This window comes from Hippoglossus hippoglossus, chromosome 6, assembly GCF_009819705.1.
Source record: "Hippoglossus hippoglossus isolate fHipHip1 chromosome 6, fHipHip1.pri, whole genome shotgun sequence".
In the NCBI taxonomy this organism is placed as follows: Eukaryota; Metazoa; Chordata; class Actinopteri; order Pleuronectiformes; family Pleuronectidae; genus Hippoglossus; species Hippoglossus hippoglossus.
Genome location: NC_047156.1, coordinates 4,399,153 through 4,421,832, shown reverse-complemented (window position 1 = coordinate 4,421,832; position 22,680 = coordinate 4,399,153). Strand labels below are relative to the sequence as shown.

The 22,680-nt window shown below is 43.0% G+C and overlaps 1 protein-coding gene across 10 annotated transcripts; it reads right to left on the bottom strand.

The window, feature by feature from the left end:
• Positions 1-111: 111 nt before the first annotated feature.
• On the bottom strand, positions 112-21,165 carry cnot1 (CCR4-NOT transcription complex, subunit 1). 10 transcript variants are annotated; one of them, XM_034587598.1, is made up of 49 exons: positions 21,010-21,165; positions 19,108-19,405; positions 18,887-18,994; positions 17,390-17,488; positions 17,027-17,095; positions 15,978-16,032; positions 15,360-15,563; positions 15,105-15,273; positions 14,806-14,932; positions 14,375-14,485; positions 13,965-14,135; positions 13,624-13,751; positions 13,274-13,514; positions 12,998-13,117; positions 12,584-12,706; positions 12,308-12,459; positions 11,976-12,138; positions 11,531-11,744; positions 11,293-11,418; positions 10,733-10,857; positions 10,289-10,575; positions 10,131-10,209; positions 9,750-10,004; positions 9,493-9,633; positions 9,215-9,394; positions 8,968-9,084; positions 8,766-8,876; positions 8,552-8,629; positions 8,002-8,179; positions 7,563-7,732; positions 7,143-7,439; positions 6,847-6,987; positions 6,377-6,481; positions 6,038-6,157; positions 5,609-5,803; positions 5,369-5,511; positions 5,158-5,266; positions 4,823-4,992; positions 4,192-4,423; positions 3,856-4,104; positions 3,501-3,664; positions 3,266-3,383; positions 3,029-3,130; positions 2,738-2,911; positions 2,426-2,575; positions 2,146-2,326; positions 1,732-1,864; positions 1,516-1,650; positions 112-1,063 (listed from the first exon to the last, which is right to left on the bottom strand). In XM_034587598.1, the coding sequence occupies exons 2-49, from the start codon at positions 19,207-19,209 to the stop codon at positions 985-987; spliced, it is 7,200 nt and encodes a 2,399-aa protein (XP_034443489.1). In that variant the 5' UTR covers positions 19,210-19,405; positions 21,010-21,165; the 3' UTR covers positions 112-984. The 10 variants fall into 10 exon arrangements, with proteins under 10 accessions (XP_034443489.1, XP_034443498.1, XP_034443493.1 ...); XM_034587607.1 differs by having other exon boundaries at positions 7,563-7,717; positions 9,750-9,995; positions 11,988-12,138; XM_034587602.1 differs by having other exon boundaries at positions 9,750-9,995; positions 17,390-17,482; positions 21,010-21,164.
• Positions 21,166-22,680: the final 1,515 nt, after the last annotated feature.

The window sequence follows — 22,680 nt, the reverse complement described above, 5'->3', positions numbered from 1 at the left end:
AAATTACACTTTTTAAATCATAATGCAGAACAAGATGAAAGCGACGGCGTGTTACTATGGAAACAGCTGGTACATTAACAGCGTCGTCTTGTCCTCAAAGAACACAGATGCTTTGCAGTTTGAATGCTTTATTTCCTGTATGTATGCATACTGCAGTTAAGTAGCAAGAACTAAAGGCAAACTAGAAAGGACTACAAAATACAACACACGGACCAATACATTTACAAAACATTCAAAATGTTACAAAATGGGCTGTATTGGTCCTTCTATTGTTGTTCTTCAATTTGGAACTTTGTACAAATTGTCAAGATACGATGTCACCGTCACTTTGCACAATTTTACAAGTGCCAGGGAGAGACTTCCGGAGCCAGCTTCAAATGGACAAACCATCAGCAAACCGTCTCCACCAACACACCGACACACCAGGAGTAGACCCCCACCGCACCTGGCAGACTAAACTACAGCTTCCTGTCCCGCTCGGGGATAAAAATGAACCAAATCAAAGTAGCAGGCAGCTTTTTTCTCTTCAATCATCTACCTTTCAGCCTCTGAAAGCAACAAAAAAAACGTCAGAAAAAAAGGATTTGTGTGGGAGGAAAGCAAACCAAGAACTTTGGTAGTGAGTGAAAATATGTTTACATGTCGTAACATGTCAGGATACATTTTATTTGACATGTGAATTGTTCTCCACTTATTTACTCTCCCATTTTCCTTTTTTCAATATTTACATCAAAGCATCAAAAAAGTATATTAAACAGCATGTCCCAACCCTTTCTCTCCGTCGCAATTCAGCCCCAAAGGGATCAACAAAAATCTATATCTCCAGATCCATGAGCAGTAGTCCTTTTCGTCCACATCTCAAGTGACTGTGGTTGCCAGTTTATCCAGTGCCAACAGTAAAGAGGGAGGTGTGTGCGTGTGGTGGGGGAGTGGGTCAAGGCCACGGCATCTCTCCCGAGGGCGATGAGCTGGCTGGTGCACATGCTAGCTGGCACTGGTGCCTTCCATCACCTGCTGGGCCTGCTTCTGTCCCATGCAGCACTGGGCTACGGACTGGAACAGCCTGAGGACCAGAGGAGACATTAGAGACGACCGTTAGGAAGCAGCAGAAAAGTTCATCACCTCCACCAACGAGGTTGTTTTCACCCTCGTGGATTAGAGAGAAACTACTGAACGGACTTTTGCACGAAACTTCATGGAAGGACGGGACATCGGCCGAGAAAGAATTTTAAAAAAAGGGGCTGATCCAGGGATTCTTTTCTTTAACATTAGATAAGATGAGATAGGCCGTTGATTGAAAATTTCACCAACTTCCCAGGGAATCATTCATAAATCTGATTAAGAGGACTGATATCTACGAACATGTGCAGAGAGGATCCAAATAAAAGTCCTGATCTAGTGAATTTAAATGCAGTTTGTTAAGTGGACTGTTGGATCCACTGACTGTCATTCTAGTTTCTTTATTATAAATCATCAACACCATTAAAACATCAATGAGTCCGACAGGGAACCTACTTTTCAATCTCAGGGGCACAGTGCACAAAGTCGTGGCTCCAGAACTTGAAGGCAGGATTCTTGATCAGCTCGATGAAGGTGATGAGGAGACCCCAGGGGTGAGGCCTGTTCACGATCAGCCTCTCCAGCAGAACCCTGAGGGAGACACAAAGCTTTAATACAGAGAAAATACCTAACTTAGTGATGGATAACTTTTCCTTTGTCACTCAGACTCACCTGGTGATCTGCTCTTGGATGGCCTCTGTGTTGGCTTCAGCAAACAGGTAGAGCATGGTGCAGCTGAAGTAGTGGGTGTGACTGTTGGGGTAACGCAGCTGATTTGCGATCGCGTTCAAGAACAGGTAACGCCCTGAGGAGACATGACAGCAGAAATATGATCAGAGTGATTCTGGTTTTTAAATGCAGAACATATCAAGAGTTACACCAAATACAAAATGCACTACTAAGTAAGACTGGTAAAACTTAAGGTATCACCAAATGTTAATACACCTCAAAACCACACAGAAGCCAGAAAAATTCCATGTAATATCAAACCATCTTAGAAGATGGTTAATGACAATGGCCTGAAAAGTTGTAAACCTCCCAGGACTCATCTACCATTGGACAGAAAACAAAGATATGCTTCCTTACCCTCAGTGTCCAGGTCCACAGCCAGGTTCTGGAAGATGTCCATGTGTGCAGAGTGAGTGATGGTGCTCATGGAGGGCGTGCTGCCCTTGTTGTGGATGTGAGCGATGGCCTGTGTGCCTACGTACAGCACGAGAGCATTGATCAGCTGGATGTTGTAGCGATTTCCTGGCTCATTGGACACCTGGAGACAGAAAGAATCATTAAAGCATTAATATTAATTGGAGCATATTAATCCTCAGAGTAACAATAATAAGGTTGAACAGATCGACACTGGTCTTACCTGCAGGTTGCTGCGCAGCTCTGAGAGGAAAGTGACTGGTGATCGGGTCTTCAGATACGAGTCCAGGTCCTTCTTGAACTGGGAAGGCATGACGCCTGTGAAGTTGGTGAGGATACGGGGAGCGATGTTGATCTCACTCAGCATGTCCACCTGCGGGGGGGTGGGGGGGGGGGGTAGATAGAAACATTAATTTATTACATCATGTGTTAAGTCTCCTAATAAATAATCCAAACTAAAGCCTGACCAATTTGTGGTGACCGATATCATTATTACAAACTCAAACTGCTGCTTTAAGAGAAAGGGAGACTGTACCTTGAGATTGGGTGTGAACGGGTCCGGGAGCCTCATGTTGCGTGGGAAGGCACTGAGGATGAGGTTGCGGAGCTGGATGCAGTTGGGTGGAATAACGTCACAGAAGCCGTAGTGATAGTCACACAGGAACTCTGGGAAGTCGTGCAGCAGGACCAGGAGCACTCGCAGTGTACCCTGAAACAGCACATTTTAAAAAGATTAGAACATCTTCATGCAACCAAGGGGACAGAAACGCTTTTGCTGAACTTGTCTGATACAGGCAGCTGTTGCTAAGGAAACAGGAGAGAGCACCTTGTAGAGGATTTGCATAGGTTTGTTGAGTTCTACATTCCTCAGGAAAGGTGCCAGGTACTTGAAGAGATCAATCAGCAGCTGTGCGTACATGGGCCAACCCTGGAAGAGAACAGGCAATTAGACCAAAATTCAAAAACTGCAAGTTTAGGGAAAACAGGGAGATAAGTCTATAAAGAAAATCAAATGTAAGATTTTTTTAAAAAAGTTTGTCAAAATAGCATTGTTGTTGATTACCTTCTGCTGTGGTGTGTGCGCGAGCATTCTGGCAATGAAGATGCGATGGGAGATGAGTTCCAGCCAGGCGTACACAAAGCCAGGGGCCTTGGTGGGTCTCAGGATGTGGAAGGTATTGCTGCAGATGGAGGGAAAAAGTTAATCCAAAGAAAACATCTTTAACCACTAACTATGCATTTAAACTACAAACTGAATATAGTAACTCAGTCACGGTTGATGCTCATGAAGGTCTTACCAGAAGGCAGTGAGTGTCTGGAAGTTGATGGTCTCGAGGACGTGTTCAGGAGCATTGAGCTCCAACAGCAGCATGATGAAAATGCGGTGGTATGGCAGCTGTTGGAATTCTGTCTGACGGACATCATGGTCCTGGATCAACACCCCAACAACGATACCCAGCACCTAAAGGCAAGAAAGGAGAACGTGATCAGAATCAAGAAATCAGGGTTTACATGGGAAATAATCAAGTGAGGCTTTTATCAGCTGCCTGTTTGAATCTACATCACACATGCCCGTATTCATGTAACAGTTTGAGAAGAATATCCCTCTACTTAGATATATTTAGTAATTATATATATTATAACCTTCTGTACCTTGTTGAGGAGGTTGATCTTTGTCACTGTGTTGGTGGCCTCTCCAGAGTGTTTGACCAGCAGGGCTATCAGCCTCACAAAGGCATCCAGGTTGTGGTAACACTTGGCTCTGATGATGGCTGCGCTGGCTGCTGGGTTGTGCTGCTGCTCAGCTTGTGCCCGATAGCTGATCTCCACACACATTTCTGTGCACAGCCGAAAGAACCTTGTGATCAGGTCATCAGTCTTTAAGATTCCCTGTCCGTGCATCTGGAGACAAAAGCGGGAGACGTGAGGTTAACACGAGGAGCAATGGATTTCAGGGCATTTTTACAGAATTGATAAATAAGTGTTTACCTGGCCAACAAAGGCAGAGAATGCTTTGGTACTGTCCCTGCCAGCAGCAGCTGAGTGATACAGGTTCACCCATTCCCTCAACAGGTACTCCGCCTTCTCCCTCAGGCCTGGGGGATCGTCGTATTCTGAAGCCTGTGAAATCCCAGAGTGCATCATAAAGTTGGGTCCACCGTGGGCCCGGTCAATCATGGCTTCGTAATTGGAGCGCACAACATCCATGAGCTGGGGAAGACTGAGGACGAGGACAAAACGAGCAGTCAGTGTTAAAGCTTTAGTGAATACAGCCACTCCATGTGCATTTAATAAATTAGCTTCAAATGGCAGAAAATCTAAAATAACCTGGTAAATACTATATGGATTAGATCCAGTGTGACCCTGATACAAAGTGTAGTGGGTTGTCAAAGTACTGCAACTGGGCCAACAAGTAGTACATTCTTTGTTTACTATGTGGACTTGGTAATCAGTCAAATTCAGTGTTTCAGATAATCACAACAGGGACTTAGTACTTTACACTGGGGCCCAGACTACTCCTGCCATCAGTGTAGCCATATTCTCAAATGGAAACTTGAAACCTACAGATAATGTACAACAGCAAATGATAAACAGTTTTAGCACTGCAGCAGTTCTTTACCCCTCAGGTGCGTTGGCTCTGGAGTGTGCACAAGTCCTCATCAAAGTCTCAATGGTGTGGAAGAGGTCAGCCTCTGTGACATGGCTGACACTGCGTTCATCTACGAGCAGCAGCTTCACTAACTGCATGGCGAACGCAACTGCCATGTAGTGCAATCCATTTTCCATAGACTGGAAGAAAAAAGAAAATGACAAAAATTAAATTACAGGAATAAATCAAGTGCCAATGTACCATCATCATGTTCATATTACTACACCAAGCCCCAAAATAAGCTGTAGAGATAGAAAATAAAATATCAATGTTAACTACAGACTGTTTAAGTGTGTATTTTGTACCTGTGCCAGGTGTAAGTCATACTGCTGCATATTCACAAGATGGTTCCTGATCAGAAGCTCAACAGCTTCTACGTTGTATTTGTACTCATCACGGCATTCTATCAGACACCTGTAACCACAAACACCAGGTAAATCAGACATTAATCTTTACAAAACATCCTGTGTAAGGAGTCACCTTGTGTCGTGCACCACAGAGAATATGATAATTCACCTGGTGATCTGCTTATTGCACCACTGTGGTCCATAGGCACGTCCGTCCTGCAGGGCTTTGAGCACCAGCAGGTGGCACTCTCTGTAGCGGAGCAGCAGGTCGGCATCAGCCCCACTAGTGGCATCAAGAAGACCTTCAACAGCCTGGAAGAAATGGAGAAACCAACTTAGTAAAGCACGCCAATACAAATGGATACTAGGACTTCAGACTTAACTGGAGCTACAGAAGTAACCACTCTACCTTCTGCAGGAGGCCAAGTGCGGCGATGCCGTCCCTGGAGTTCCGTGCCAAAGCCACTGCCTCCAGCAGGCTGCGCAGGGACTGGGTCAAGGGGTTCATGGCGAGGGCGGGGGGGATAGCATGAAGATGTTGCTCTAAGTCTGCCATGCACTTATCGTAGATCTGAGCCACATCGTCTGTGGCCCATGCCTGTTGCTGTAAACAAACATAGAGGGACATGGGATTTAGTTCTGAGGGCTTAAAATGGCAATATTCACCTGTGGTGCTACTTTACCTGACATGACACACGGAGCACTTAGTCAGGTGTTAGCGATTTCATTTTCTTATAAACTGTATTGTATTTTTTAAGGAATACAATTGGCATAAATCAGATTCACAATCATTTTAATGAGCACTGAAGAATTGTGTTAATCGTCACCAGGGCCTCACCTTCATGGGCTGAGCCAGGAAGCCAGTGGGTTGTGAGAGATCATTACTGGGGAGGAAACCGGGAACATTTCTGGCAAACTCCTCATACACAGCCAGTTGCTTCGGGTCCACTCCTCCCACCTGAAAGATGGACATGAAGTTTGTTAAAATGTGTCCAGGGACTGACGGCAGCGTGAAAAAAATTGCTGAATCATCATAATCCTACTGGACATACTGGAAGGTTCCTGTAAGTGAGCTACCAAGAAAATAAGACCTGTTCAAAGCTGGTGTTCACAATCACAACAGATGGTCTCTTATTTTAAATGATATTCAGGAGACTGGATGTTCCAGGGATCTTACCTTGAGTCTTATCTGCTCGGGCATACGTTCAGCTTGGTAAGTCAGGACAACCGGATCACAATAACGCCGTCCCTCCTGGCGTGCGTGCTTCCTCAGCTCAAACTCCTAGAATAAGAAATACCAGATTAAGAAATCATACAATTTTTATTACAGTTTACTTTAGTTTAATATATTTATGTAAACTGAATAACACAAAAGACGAGAATGGAAATTACACACTTTCCACTTATTGAGGCTTGTTGTTGAAGTTTGCCAATATTGTCTTTAGACCCGGTGGCAGTAAAACATGCACATTTCCAGAATACAACAGAAAACCTGTTATTAGACTTGGACTGTTCAGTTTCCAGTATTATTATTATTATCTACAATGCTAATTAATGGCTTAATAACTTAATGCTGATGTGACATTGTCCACAGTTGATGGATAAGAAATGCATTCATATTTTCGTTTTTTCTTCTGCAGGTCTCACCGTGGCCAGTCTCTTGTCCATTTCAGGACCAGCCTTCTCCACAGCCGTTTTCTGAATGAAACAACAAGCTAATTCACAGTTGTCTTGAGCGATCCGAGCAGCAGCCTCTTCCATCATTTCCCTTTGTTGTGGGGTTGGTGCCTGAGAGAATAAACAGTTGAAGTTAAAGAAGTGGGAATGTTGCAGGTTATTAGACAAAAAAGAAAGGAAAGGTGGGTGTTTGGGGGAAATTAAGCTTTCTCCATTTCTTATGGTTCAATAATTGTTGATGTTTGCCTTCATGTTCTTCATCTTACCCTGAGAGCAGCAGCAAAACTGTTCTTCAGGTTGGTGGCGATGCTCATGAGCAGCGGCTCGCGGCAGGTGATCATGGCCATGCCAGCGGTCAGGTTTCTCATCATATGATGGGCAGCGACCCGCATGCGGGACTCCTCTGAATCCAGGGCAAAGTCCTTCCTGATGATCTGCTCACAGGTTGTCATAGCAATTTTAATAGAGCGATCAACCACAGGATGCACTAGCTCCTGGACGGCTCGCTCTACTGATTGCCGTACACACTGCTTCAACTGAGGATGGGCCTGTAGCAGAGGGATCTGAAGAGGGAAGATGGAGAAACGTGAGAGAAAAGTCAAGAAAGGAGAAGAAAATATTTTTCAACAGGAGAAAGAAAAGACGCGAGACGAGGTGCGTTTGTCTTCAGGGGTTTTAACACTTACATTGACATTTATATTGATGTGTGGAGCCAGGCCAGCCAAGGCGTACACATTGATGTCATGGTAACTGAACTGTGGGGTCGGGGGCCCAGTGGTTGTGCAGGCGGTGGTGGTGGCAGCTGGGGTTGAGGGAGGAGCTGCGAATGGGACAAAGTCCCCTGTTGGACAAAAGACTATAATGGGATTAATATCACTGTCCACAAACATTAATAAAAAGCAAGCAAATAAATTACAACAATAATTAAAATGCATTTAAGCAGGATATGTAGACCCGAGGACCAAAACATTTAAACAATAAGACAGGTGAATCCTAACACAGACAAGTTAGACTATAATTTAAGATGGTGACATGTTGGTTGTTGCATTAAACTGATCATCTCTGGCTGACAACATAATCCAGATGTAGGAGCAGGTTGAGAACCAAAAAGTATTTAGTATCCACCTGTGGTAGAGACTGGTAGCAACTCCTCCGGGGGTTTTGCCTCCTTCTTTGGTGCAGAAAGTTGCTCCTCCAGACACTTCAGCTTGTCCTTGTCCTTCAGGAGGGTTCCAGGCTTCAGGTCATTTATGTCCAGAGACAAGTTCTTACACAGAACTTCAATTTCAAACTTTAAGTTAAGCTGCAAAAAAAAAAAAAACAAGAGATCAATGTGAGCAATACAATTACACTTGTCTACTGATACATGTCATAATTGTACAAAGGTACCATTGAATGAAAAGTTGTAATTAAGTTCAACTGGAACATATTGGAGTTATTGGTAAATGCAGAATAGCCACTTGACAACATGAGGGTTTAGGCCTATTTTGGCTGTATTAGTTAAAATACAGATATGATTGGATATGACTTATGTGGTAAGATTAGTGCATATACATCACCAAATCAAAAATGTTAATAAAAAGGACAAGCAGTGTCCTTCTCACTATGATTCCAATGAGATCAGGGCTTGGGTTTCTATGGCTACTAGGGTTAAGGGGAGGAGTATTTGTTTTACCTTGAGGTCATGTTCCTGATGAAGCTCAGCAAGGACATTCATGATGGCCATAGTCCAGGGATTCTGGGGCCTGAAAACCTACAGCATAAAAAAAACACATTTGTTAATTCATTGAGGGGGAATTAAGTAAATTACAGTAGTTTGATAAGGGCAGTGGTATAAAGAAATGCCATTTGAATGAAAATGTCTTTCAGTTGCTTTCTGTGTTGCTCACCATGCTCCGCAGACTAGATTCCAAAACCTTCGCCACAAAGGGAACCACATAAAGTAATTCCTGCTGGCCTTTCACGTAGGCTTCTAGTAGCAGAGACTTGACTTCCAGATCCTGGGAAAAGGAAAAATATATTTAAAAATCTGACAGGTGATCCATCCCATAATGATACAACAGAGCCAGTGAACGTGTTACAAATTCTTACTGTATAGAGGATGGGCTTGTTCTTAGCCAGTGTTATCATCCCCAACCAGTGGCCCAGATTCTTCAGCAGGGAGCGATCAGAGAAATTGGCAGCTGCCTTGTCCGAGGTCAAGAGCACCTGAAAAACAGATAATAGGGAAATGTGAGTATTTCAGAAATGATGACCCTTAATGGGTTAAAAAATGTTTTACACTAAGAAAATAGGCAGGAAAATGCGCATTTAAAGCCGCCCTCTTCCACTCTTTTACCTTGATGTTCCTGTAAGTCTCATTGAGGACCATCTTGACAAACTCTGGGTTCTTGAGAGTGTCCAGAAAGTTGGAGTACAGACTGTGGAAGTTGGGCTCAATGCTGACACGCTTCATCACGAGGTACTGAGACACCCAGGGCATAAACTCATCCTTCACAGTCTCTTTCAACTCCTCCACCTGAGAAATAGAACATATGGTTAATATTAAAAAAAAGGTTATTAAACATTCATGTTTTCTTCGGACTACAGTGAATGTTTTGTTAGTGTCCCCTTTACCTTCTGTGTCATGTTGGACTGGGACAGGTTGTTGAAGATAAAAGCGATCTTCTCCTGGACATTCTCTGGAGGCTCTACAATTCTTTCGTTTTGGTCAGTCGCCACCAGCAGTGTGTCAATGTTGGTAGTGTTTATGGAGGGCTGCAAAGAGGAACAAGGACAGTTTAGCTTTTGAAACAGTAGTAAGGACTTTATACGTGTATGAGTTTCATGCATAAAAACGTAAACCAATTGCTAAGAGTGGACAATCAACTCACCGGCACATCCTTCTTGAAGGTGCTGGGCGTTGGTCTTGTAATTGTGGTGGTCTTTGCTGCTGTGGTTGTAGTCGTGGAGGGGGTGACGAGGGTGCTGGGCGGACCTGGCTGTGGGGCTTTAGGGCCACCAGGTGGCTGCGATTGGGACTGGGCTTGAACTTGTGCCAGTGCCAGACTACCAGGTGTGGTGATGGAGCCTTGCATCTTCACCGGAGGGTCCCGTGACTGTTGGCCATACTCGATATACTGCACACACAGGATATTGAAAGATACAGAGCGGGAGATTTAATCTATCAGTATGTGGAATACCCTTTCTGTCATCAGAGAGGAGAAACTAAAGCTTTAAAATGGTTACAACATAAATTAAGGAAACCTGATTACCTCTTGTAAATGGTGGGGAAACTGCAAGAAGTGGGCAATTGAAGCCAAGTGTTGACAATACTGAGGATAGTCCTTTAGTCTAAAAATATAAGATACATTAGCATGACATAAAACGACAGGTGCTATGTTAAACCTTTTCTTTTAAAGCACATTAATACCTGTTTTTGAACCTATCTAGGGCAGCTATTCCAAAGTAATACATTTTGGATCCATAGGGTTTTCTTAAGGCTTCAAGGACATATCGGAGGGCTAAGCCAAGGGCCATGTAGGTGACGAGACCCTTCTCGATAATTCCACCAAAAAGGCAGGCAGTGATGTGCAGCTCCTTGTCTGGGTACTGGGGGAAGAACCGGTATTCCTCAAACAAGTTCCGAAGCATGCAGTTGAAGACCTCTCGCTCCCGCTTGATGGTTGAATCCTTGAACCTCTGCAGCATCTCGAGTACCTGCACAATAACGCAGTGGGAGATGAGTGAATTTGAAGCACAGTAACATTTAGAACATTGATGAGTAGAACTAGTAAACAGTGGACAATTTTTCATGAACACATTTTTTTTTACAAAGTTTGTATATATGCAAGAAAAGAATAAAATGGGTACATACTTCATCCACGGACATGGTCGGGTGAGGTGGGTGGTTGTAGATGCGCTGGAAGTAACTGTTTGCCTCATCGTCTATCTCTTTGCTAAAGTGCTGGTTTGCCTCGGGCCACACCTGAGAAAGGTCAGCTGGAAGAAGACAAACGACATTTAATCATCCATTTTGTTGAATGTTGCAATCCAACACTGGGGCAGCATGAGCAAAGTCATTGGTGAAATTCATTGCACAATCAAGTAATACATCAGACACCCAAAAGACAGATTACACTCAAGTGGGGCTGTCAGCATAAGCAGACAAGGAATGGAAGACTGATCTGTATTTCCTCCACAAGTAACTTTTTTTAAAAAAGCTGTATGACATTAATTGAGAAAGAAATTTAAGTCCCCTAATTGTGGAAAATTGTGTCTTTTAAAACATTTCATGACACAAATTTGCATCAAAACTAAATTTGGAAATCCAAGACAATGATCATAATAATAACTGCAGAGGAAATACAGTGCTGAGCAGCACAGGGCGGGGCTCTCAGTCACACCACTACCACCACTGACAGGCCTTCATCTTACTCTGCTGAAAGGTAGGTGGATTCAAGCCTGGTGTGCTCATCTTCCTGGTGCCAAACGGGTCAGTGCTTACAGTTGGCATCCCCAGGCTAGCGCCAATGCTAGAGCTGATGCCTGTGCTCAAGGGACCTGGAACAAACGAGACAGAAATTACAGATCTAGCCCGAGCTGTGCGATAGTTTGCTTATTTTACTACTAAATATGTTTGTGTGGAAAGAAGGTAATAAAAAAAGCATAGTACCAGAGTCCATACCAGGGAGCTGTGAGGACAGACTGCCAATTCCCCCAAATGGTGTGCTGGGGTTGGGGTTGGACAGTGGGGGGAAGGCCTTAGCTGGGGACTGGGGATTACTAAAAGCTGAACTCAGTGAGGTGGGGAAACCTTGCATGCTCTGAGTGTGTGAGGTGGCTGTGCCCCCTAAGTTCAAGGAACCCATGCCAGATAGAGGGTCCATCTAGAGAAGAGCAAAAACAGAATTAGGATTATTCACTGGTACAAACCTGACAATGTTTCAGGAACATATTTATTCATATATCAAAAAGTAAACAAATATATATGTGGCAGAACTGTGACAATAACCTAGTTATATTTTAGGTTTCTTAATTAAGTGAGTAATACAGATCAGTTTTGTTGACATCAATTTCAAAAATCCAGAGTTTACATGTAAAGGTATGATATGGCTTACACTTAAAGATACCTGTACAGGTGAGATGGCATCCAGGCTGCTGGTGCTGGGGGCACGTCCCTTGGGCATCACCCCTGGTGGTGGCTGCCGAGCTTTATTCATCACATTGCTGCAGTTGGCGACCATCGTGAGGATAGTCTCCGACAACTCCTGGGACACACTCCTGAGGAAGAAATTAAAAACATATTTAGGTCTCCTCAGTCTCAATATTATCTCATCTTGTGGTCATTACAACCAATGCTGAATTGATCAGGGCTGGCATTGTTGGTCATTTAAACGAATCAGACAAACTTATAGTATAAAAATGTTAAATAAGTATGATCGCCACTCACCCAGCACAGGACTGCAGGCAGGCCAGCATTGTGGCTAAGGTCTCAGGCGGAAGCTGGGCACTTTTGGGCTGGTCCTTATCAGGGGCCAGACCCCCCATAATGGATGGGCAGCGCCTCTTTAGGAATGTCACACACGCCTGGATAAACGGTTCCTGAGACACAGACACAACACAAAATTATAGTAAAAAACAAAGTTCTCGGGGTAATATGATAAAAATAAACAATCTGCATTGACGTTTGAGAATAACTGGACTTAAATCAATTAAAAAGACATACCCCATGCTCTCTGATTTTGTCAGTCAGCCATTTATCAAGTTTGAGGTATTCACGGCGCGAGGCAAGTGCAGCGAGGTCAATAACAAAGGCAAATGGAGTACCATTCAGCAGCATCGATAGAGACTGGAGAAAAGAAAACACAATCAGTATGTTTGACATATAAACACATGTAAAGATCAAAATACAAACTTTAGTACTTAATCTAATCGTCTCCAAATCTCACATTTGTCATTTTATTACTTCTGTCTAGAGAGGATATACAGCATGTGGAAGGCTCCTTAAACATAGTTAATTATAAAAAACAGAGGAACAAATTCAGTGTAAAAGTTCTATGTGCTTTGATGCTATTACCAAATGATTCTGCTTTGTTTTATTATCTCCATATCAATGATTATTTTGTCTATTCAAACAAACCTTCAAGTCCTGGGCCACATCCAGGATGCGAGACAGCTTGGCTTGGTCATACTGCTCCCCTCTCATGTACCACTCAGCCATCGAATGCATTATTAACTGACGGATGGATGGAGACTGTCCCTAGAAAAAGAACCATCAGGTTTTCATAAGCATACAAGCAAAGGAAAAAACACCAAACAATCAGCAAATAACCTAAGTACCAAAGGAAAAAGTAGAACATGACCTCTTGAGTTGAAATCAACTCGTATCAACAGAAAGATGGATTTCAACACCAACCTGTCCATGCCAGGCGTAGTGCAGGATAATGGCAGAGTTGGGGTGGTTGCCCAGAAAGATGGGCATTAGGGTCGAGATGAGCTCATGGCGCAGTGTGTGCCAGGAGGTGGAGATCTGCAGTAATGCCAACACCAACATGTCGGGGCAGAGTTTGATTGGGAAGCTGAACAACTGCTTCACCTGCTCGTACTGGCCCACCTCCGACAGCCTGAGCAGGCTCTCAACCAGGTCCAGACTTTTCCTGTGAACAGTTTGTGACACTCGGTCAAACACAATACAGAGCCACTGAAACTGAGAAACAGATGTGTGCTGCACCCTTCTGCACAGCGGTCAAGCTAAAAGCAACGCACCATGTGGCAATCTCCCGGTTGTCATCCTCTGGTGGTGCCTTAAGGATGTCCGTGGCCACATTGTGACAGGGGTAGTCAGCAAAACAAAACACTTCTGGACTCATCAAGGAGTGTTGAATGAACGACAGCTGAATAAAAACAAACAAGCAGTTAGACATTTGAAGAGAGCGCCACTGTAAACAATGAAACAGCACCATGTTTACACACAAATCAATTCCATGATAAGCATTGGAATTAATTCATCTTTACTGTTATTAATGACAGCAAATAGTCCCTTTCAAATTTGCCACCATCATTGAGCACTTCACATCATTCTGCTGGATTAGATATTGGTCAGTTACCTGTCCCTCTGCGTGTTTCCATGGCCGATAGATGAGATCGACAGGGAACACCTCAATGCCCAATCCCCTCTGAATGCCGTACACCACAATTTGCAGGCCTTTACTGTCACGGATTGAAAACCCTGCGTGGTCCAGTTCGTACGTCACCTCTTTGAAGTTAAGGCTGGGATTCTAAGAGAAAGATGACAATAGTAAGTCCCTTGAAAAATAATCTGGTACAAAAACTGATTTCTACAACATTCAGGAACAGGTATATGAAAGAGTATCGTATGTTTTAACATGTTTACCGACTTTGAGAAAATAATCTTTGCACAAATTGCCAGAGTTGTCTGTGGCAGTGTATGGGAAATAAACAATTACTTGGTAAAGGTTATACCAATCTCTTTGGAAATAATGGATAGTTCACTTACAACTTCTTTGACAACGTCGATGAGAACCTCGACATTCCACGTGTGGGCCTGCGAGCCGTCGTTCTTATCCTTACCATCACTCCAGATACCACTACCTGGAGCAGAGATGGACTGTAAGAGAAAACACAAAAGGAGAAGTTAAGCTTTGTTATAGTAAAATGTTTAGATCCCATAAGCCACTTCTCCCATACCAGCAGGAATCTGTTTAGATTTAAAAAGTATTGAATCAAGTAACATTTCAAGTCTGAGCTTCTCTTGTCAACTTTCATTTGAAGCTTTTTCCAACAAAGAGCTCTCCTGTACCAAATCATGTCACAGAAAGAAAAAACATCCAGCAGATTGTCCACATAAAGTAAACTAAACTAAACAAAAATCTGAGTGACCCAAGACTTCTAACAGCCCAAAGCCCTTCAAACAAATAAACATCTCACCTGTAGGGGGATGCCATCAGTTAGGCCAGAGTGGGTGCGAGCCATCATGCCTAGGACCCTGGCTACCTGGCTGGCCGTCACCTCTCTCACCCCATATTGGAGGATTATATTTCTGCACTCATCCACACTGGAGAGACAAATGCATGCATGTTGATTATGAGCCATATACTGCAGCATTTACATATCAATTCAAATAACTCAGAAACCACTGAAGGATGTGTAAAGTCCAGGTTATTTTAAATATATAATTTGACTGTTGGTTGTGAGTGCAGCTTAAAAGATGTTTGTAATGAATTCACCTTGCACAGAAGCCATAGCCAACTTCTTGCATGAATTCTGAGAGAGAACTCTCCATCATGGTCTTAGCCAACTCCCCCGAGTCTGGTAGGATCCTGTCCATGAGAATGTCCCGTTTTTCAGGGTACAGCAGTGGTGCGAGCACCACAGGGCAGCGCTCCTGGGGGAAATCTGAAACAACACAGTAAAATAAACAAATGTGGCACTGGCACACTGAATAACAGGATTTGAGTGTTGAGTGCATTGTTCTTCCATACCTCGGCAAAGTGTCTTGAGGAAGGCGTCAATCTGCTCTTGCCCTACCCCACTGGCTCCCTTCTGGCCAAACAGAAGATGGGAGAGCAGTAGGTGCAAGACCTCTATGGCAATGTCTTGGAAGCCACCTTCCTGGTTTCCTCCGAGATCAGCGTCAACGTATGACCGCAGGAGATCTGGAAGTTTCTGCTTGACGAACTGTGCAGCTAAGAAAGTGAAAAACAACTAGTTACGACTAAAAAATTGCGTATTGAAGATCTTCTGTCAAAAACACAAGTGTGTTGTTCCCTTCACTGTGGTTGATACAGTGATGTGGTCAATATAAAACAACTTCAGATATTTAAATAAAACTCCTTTCCTGATGTACAAATGTTTGCTTTTTTAAAATCATGATTTAATGAAACATTGTTCATTCAGTTTCTCTTTAGTTCATGGTGCTTCTGGTGATTGATAAAAAGATGCCTTGTATTTGTGGTCGATTAAGTTCAATTTAAGAACGCTGCTTCATACCAGTTTGAGCCAACTTAGTGTTTTGCCTTACGAATGTATGGACCACATTGAGACTTCAGATCATGTTTGCTACAGGTTTAAACGTATTGGGTTCTACCAGAGTTACTTACCAAAGCCGCGAAGGTCTGTGTTGCTGGAATTGAGCAAAGCAAGTCCAAATATAACCTGGGAAGATAAAAAAATCCAGTTCATATTTCAGATAGTCTCTTAGGCCCCGGACACACCTGGTGTTAACATGTGTTTTGTGATCCTGCAGTTTCACTATGAATCAAATCTCTTCTTCCTCTTTTTTCACAGCGCAGCTGCATGAAATTCATTCACTCTCCTGACTCATCTCTTTTGCTTGCTCATGCCAACACACACACAAATATATAACACTTGCTTACTCAGACTGGGTAAAAACAACATAGCTTTGTCTTTGTGAACAGAAATGCTGTAAGTGTTGTTTGTGTAGGGCAGGGAGGTGAGATCTGATCGGAGATCCAATCATGAGATGCATATGGAGCCACATTTCAATAAAATTCTGGTAGAATGGAAACAACTTATAGTGATCACTTCGGTGCCAGGCCAAATTGGTAACGATAAGTGGTTGATTACTATAAAAGAATTGCGTAGCTTCTGTATGATAGTGCTGGAACTTGAAGGAAAGGTAACGGTGCACGCACACATGCACTGACTCCCCTGCTCACTTCTCTCCCTCTCGCTGACACGCAGAACAACATTGTCATCAGACACATAGGTAAACTCAGACTGGGTAAAAACAACTGAATTTGTAAACTTAGACAATGTATGGGAAGCCAGAGAAGATGGCGTGTGCTGAGTTTGGCTTAATTCTGTTGGCAGTGCACAGCACGAATGAAAGAGAGAGGAGCAGTAAATTACTGACAGTCGGGAAAAACTGTAAAACTTGTTTACAGACCAAATGTGTATGTAAATTATCACTGTAAGCAGACTAAGTGGAGCTGTGCATGACTGCCTGGGTGTATGTCTTGGGCTTGGTGGTGCTGAGGCCGGGGCCGTGTACACTCTGGACAGTGGAGCTGTCTGGGGTCCCTGGGTCCATTCCCATTGCTTAATTTTCAGCCAGGAAAAACCCTGTATGACCATTGTCCCTTTCAGTTAAGTGATTAATAGAGCGGACTGCAGAGTCATCTCTTACCTCTTGGACCTTGCTGAGCTTAAGAACTTTACTCAGTTGAGTGAATAAATGGGCCGATGGCTTCAAACTCTGGAAGAAAATTAAACACGTTGACTTTAATTCCTGTAATTTTTCTGAACATTCATTTTCAATTCTGAGTTGACATCTTAGGTAGTTTCAGCCTGATACTGAAACCGAAAGCCAGTGCAATTATATTTAAGAGATTTAAAAATGAACAAAGACAGTAACGTATGATGGTGTTTTAAACAGCTGCATATATTCCTTTAGATAGTTTGTCTTCACCAAGCTAAAAATAATTCTGTCAGTGACATACAGCCAAACAACCATATTGATTATTGTGAGATTTCATCATCTGCTCCTTACCTTCTGGTAGTGTAGGGGATTGTCAATGGCGTAACACAGAGTGGAGATAAAGTTTGGCTTCGATATCAGCGACACACACTCCTGGATCAGAAACTGTGTCTTGGGCAAGTTGAAAAGCAAAACATACCGAGGAGAAGAGCATAAAGAGAACAGAGGCAGGTGAAGAACAAAATAAGTCTAACAAGTATCAAATCACATGTCTGCCAAGTCAAAGCAATTCTTGCATGAGCATAATAATCAAGTAAATACTACCACAACTGTACTTTAGAAAATCTGCCAATATATATACATATATAAATAAAGAGGAATGAAATACGTGTTCTCAATGGACAATATTTGGAGATGTATGCATTGACTAAGACAGAAAACACACTAATGAGCAATAATGAGAGGACATTAGGAGTTTGTGAAGAAAACTGCCAAATTTAAAAGGTGACTACTAATAACTGAGCACTACTTTGTCAAGTTGTAAGGATGAGGGCCAGTTTATGAACAAGCTCTTTAGACATGCCGCCCCAACCATGTCAGAAATCCAAGGCGTTTCTAGTTGTTGGACACACTGGGCACAGTGAAAAGCCAGCTGTCACATCGGAGGGTAATGTGATACCATTGAAAAATTGGGATACTGATGCAGTCTCTCATGGAAAACAGTGTTTTGCACTACTAGTTGTGTAACATGAAAAAAAAAAAAGACCTAAAGACGTGCACACTCAGCACTGCGGACCAATCACGGTATGAAGTGGGTGTGAATGTTGGATCACTGGCTTTTGACAATTAGAAAAAAGGTTTCTGATGCTATCTGACCATCTAAAATGGGGATAATGAGTCACCCACAGTCATAGTTTCCAACATATTTAGCCAGCAATTCACTCAAAAGACTTAATTTAATGGGGCAACCTGGGTCCCTGATACAAGCTCACATCTCTCCCTGGAATTATGAAGCTGTTTTCAGACATGGCTCCTGCAGAGTTTCTGCTGACTTTATACTAAGGGGACAGGCGGAGAAAGTCCACAGAAACCCCAGAGGCTCTCGCTCATACGTTTGCATTCTCGCTGTGGAGAAACTTGAATATTCTGACTTCAGTGCATTTCTGAAAGCAGCTGATGTTTAATGATGGCTGGAATTTTATGTCCATCAACACTTTGAAAGAATATTGGAATGGGCGTCTTATAAATTTAATTCTAAAAAGTAGACGTTTAACCTGTTCTTATATCTAAATGCTTTCATTTATTATTGTGATTTCAGTCCCCTGGCTGTGTGCACAATCTTAATTTTAATAAGAAACATGTGAAAAAGTTTTTAACTTCCAAGCAGAGCAGGTGAACTTTAGTCAAACTGAAGTTCAGAATTTAAAAGCTAATTTTAAGAAACATTAAATGCTGCCCCATGAAACGCCCCTTTCCTTGCTAAATGAAAACAATTACTGTTTACAGCAACTATTACCACTAATTAATGAAAAAATATAAACTAGCAGTATGTTTCTGATCATAAATTACCTGGTGAAAGTCCTTGCCACTGCTTTTACCATCGCCACTGAAATCCACATGAGAGAAGAGACAGCGTAGTAGATGCCTGTCTGCCTCGGGACCGTGACGATTCACAATCTGGGAGAGCACAGGGAACACATCAATACATGGACACAACCAGATATCTAGGCACCCCATGCCGATGAACTATAACATCTCTGTTGACACAACATGTTCTCGATAGCACTTACATGTTGTATTTCTTGCTGGCTGGCTCGGTAGTTTTTCTTTATTAAATTGTCCACCAGATAGCTGATCTGAGACAAAGCCAGCGAGAGCGAATCAAGATTCATTGCTGGTTGGGGCGGAAGCAGGCGGCCGAGCACGGCGCAAAATCACCATTATTCCCCTTTTGTCACTTCAGTGATAGGTTAATTCTGCTCCCCCCCCCCAAAAACTGTGAAAAAAAAGTCAACTTCCAAATGGGTTTTCCAATCAGTGTCTCCCGCTTGTAGATAAAGTCCTTCAGTTTAAAAACGAGTTCAGCATCTGGAATGAAAGAGAGATTTATTAGAATAACAATCTTTAACAAATTAAAGCTTTTGCGACAGGAACAAACAAAGACACCGGAGACACAATTTGTTTAAATTCCTTTGTAAACAGCACGAAAACCTGATCCTGTAGTCTGAGTGGCAGACTGGGCAGTATTTACCATCCATTCACAACATCCAGTACTGTGACAGGCTTTGGGGCCTATGAGCGTGGCAGACCTGGAGCTGCAGTCAAACATGTTTTTTTACCTCTGCTGCCCTTAATTTATCTGCAAATACAGTCCGCACACATTTGAGTTTGAGTCGAGTGTGCTATCTTCACGACGACAGAGCAGAGTTACATAAAACCTTTAACGTGCCAGTAGCCTGTGCTAGGCCTCGATCGTACTCTCCCACCCCCCTCCAATACTTGGCACACCGATTCAAAGCTTGTTACGTTGCTCACCGGGCAAACTAACTTCTCTGCTTTTAATAGCACGTTCGGTACGAAGCGTGCATTAACCGGCTCGCCTGCACGCAGCGCGAGGAGCAGCTAGCACCGGGGTTTCCTGGCGAATAAAGGGCAGAATACCCCCCACTCGGACAAAGAGCGAGCTAGTTTCAGTTAGCTACTGTTGACGGGAGAAAAAAAAAAACTCGCGAGTTGCCTACGCGTGAATTAAGAGTTTAGCGGCCGTGATTTTTGCCAGAATTCTTAGGTGGTTCGGGTAATACATTAAAAAACTAACGATTCGTATTTTGGGACAGTCTATTGTGGCAAGTGGGGCCAGCTAGCTAACAACCGAAGCTAACATCACCATGACGCTGGTAAACACTCGCTTCGAGAGAAGTTTGAGTTAACGTTAGCCAACATGTCCACGAGAAACGTTAGCTAGCGGTTAACATTAACAAATAATTATGTATCCACAAAACATTTCATTGTAAAGACCGTGGGTTTGTCCCGGGACTAATTTGGCCGCGGTCGATATCTTACATTGTCTCCCAAAATCTCACCAACTCCCCGTAGCCTGCAAGCTAATGCTATCAAATCAAGAATATACGCGAAGTTAGCATTAGCAACAGCGCCAGCTGGCGTGTGTGAATAAGCAAACGCTCACCGCTATTGTCTTGTGTCCAATTTTTAAAATGGTCGTTTGAATTCTCGAACTAAATAACGAAACCCCGGGTCCGTTAAAACACGCCTCGGCCGTGGAGGCGAAGGCCGCGAGTATTGCGGATGGGGGTTAGCCAGCTAACATTAGCACCAGCCTTGTTAACGTTAGCTTCCTCCTAACGGGCTCCGACTAATCGTTGGGCTTCGCTAACACGGTAATGGCAAATTCTGCCTTTTACCGACGCCGCGGCCGTTACACCGAGCCTCCGTCGGTGTCGACCCGAGCCACGACGCCACCGGTGGAAGAAAACTGCGAACACTCGACGAGAAATGCGGCTAAATGCAAGGATTGTTACTTTCTCCACGGGACCAATATGACAGCAGCTCTTCAGCAAATATCCCCGACCCCGCGCTGGTGGCTAGCGGCCATCCTCCGTGTTAGCATCGCCGCTTGTGCGATACGCGAAACTCCGCTGCCGGAGGTGTACGGGACGAGTCGTGAATCTCACCGTGCTTCCCAGAAAGTGGATCAGATGTTCATCCCGCCTCGGTGCTCGCAACAAACTTGTCGAAACAGTAGAGTCGCTGTGCCTCCACTTCTGATTGATTTTCAAAATAAAATGGCGACTGTCACCGCCGCGGCGCGCTCACGGTTCGAGTGCGTGAGCTTATCCGCGCGACACGGACGGTAGGTGCACGCCGGTGTTCGACACCTGGTCCGAGCAGCGCGTCACCATGGTTACCTGCTCTTCTTCTTCTTCTTTTTTCGGAGGTGTGTTGGTGCTTAGCAACGCTGCCTCTTGTTCATCACCACAGTCAACACGTTAAACATGAGGGAAACGTGGAGGTTCAACGTTAATCTGACGCTGATTCTGATCTTTAATTGTGGTGAATTGCAGTTTTTTCCAGATATATTGATTGGGTTAGGGTTATGTTGCTGATGTATGTTGATGTGCACGTGTAGATTTGTCTGTGTAACAGTTTGTGTGATAGAGGCTTTGATGGGGTTGTATAGTAAATTCATGTTTTTGTATTTGATGTGTTTTTAGATTTAGTGCGTAGCTGCCCAAGATCCGCAGACGGAAATGAGCTGAAATTTAAATCTGGCATAAATCATCTCTTCTCATTCTGAGATGAATGTTTTTGTGCATTGTCCCTTTTTAATAAAAAAAAATAAAATAAAATAAAATAAAGTTTCTTTGCACTGTTGTCGTTTTTTTAATACACAATCGATCAAATTTGATTTGTAAAGCCCGTAATTACAAATCATAATTTGTGTCATAGGGCTCAACGAGGTGCGACATCCTCTGTTCTTAACCCTCAACAAGAGTCAGGAAAAACTACCAAGACAAGCACTGACAAATGAATTGAGGAGTTACTGTCTGTAATGGTTGAGTATCTGAGTGGATATATTGTATAAACAAATTTAAAATTATCCTTCACACTGAACGCGCCACAAATATTCAAATATTATGAGTTAAATTTTGATCTCACATTTTCATTTATGACTGTGCACTTATTTTTACCCACCTTTTATATCTTCACCACAGAGTTCCATGTGTGCGTTAGCTAGTCTTCAGGGTGCCCAACAAGATAATGAGGAACCAACCATAAACTATAACCAACCCTGTGCCAAACTTGAAAAAAATGCTTCAACGTTTCTATTCTGATGGCCTGACTCTTTAAACACAATTATGTTTATTTTAGAATACAGTTGTTCAAATCCCTTGTACGTTTTAAAGGTCTTCTGCACAATTTAAGTTACCAACTACCAGTAGATGTTAACAGGTGTTAGTGGCCACCAGCAGATGTTGGGGATATAGCTTCAGTTGTATTGTATTGTATTGTCCCATTTTAGAACATAGGACAAGATGGACAATATCATTTGTATGTTGTACTACACTAATTAATGCCCACCACCAGTTGATGTCAGCAGATGTTCGGGACATATCTTCAGTTGTGTACCTCAGCGTCATCAGGTGTTTCAGCCTTTTAAATATAGATATGTGATGCATAATACATATAATGAGGGTATATGTGATGTATAATATATAAAATGCAGGTATATGTGATGTTTAATATATATAATGTGGGTATATGTGATGTCTTATATATAATGTAGGTATATTTGATGTATAATATATATAATGCGGGTATTTTTCATATATAATATATATAAT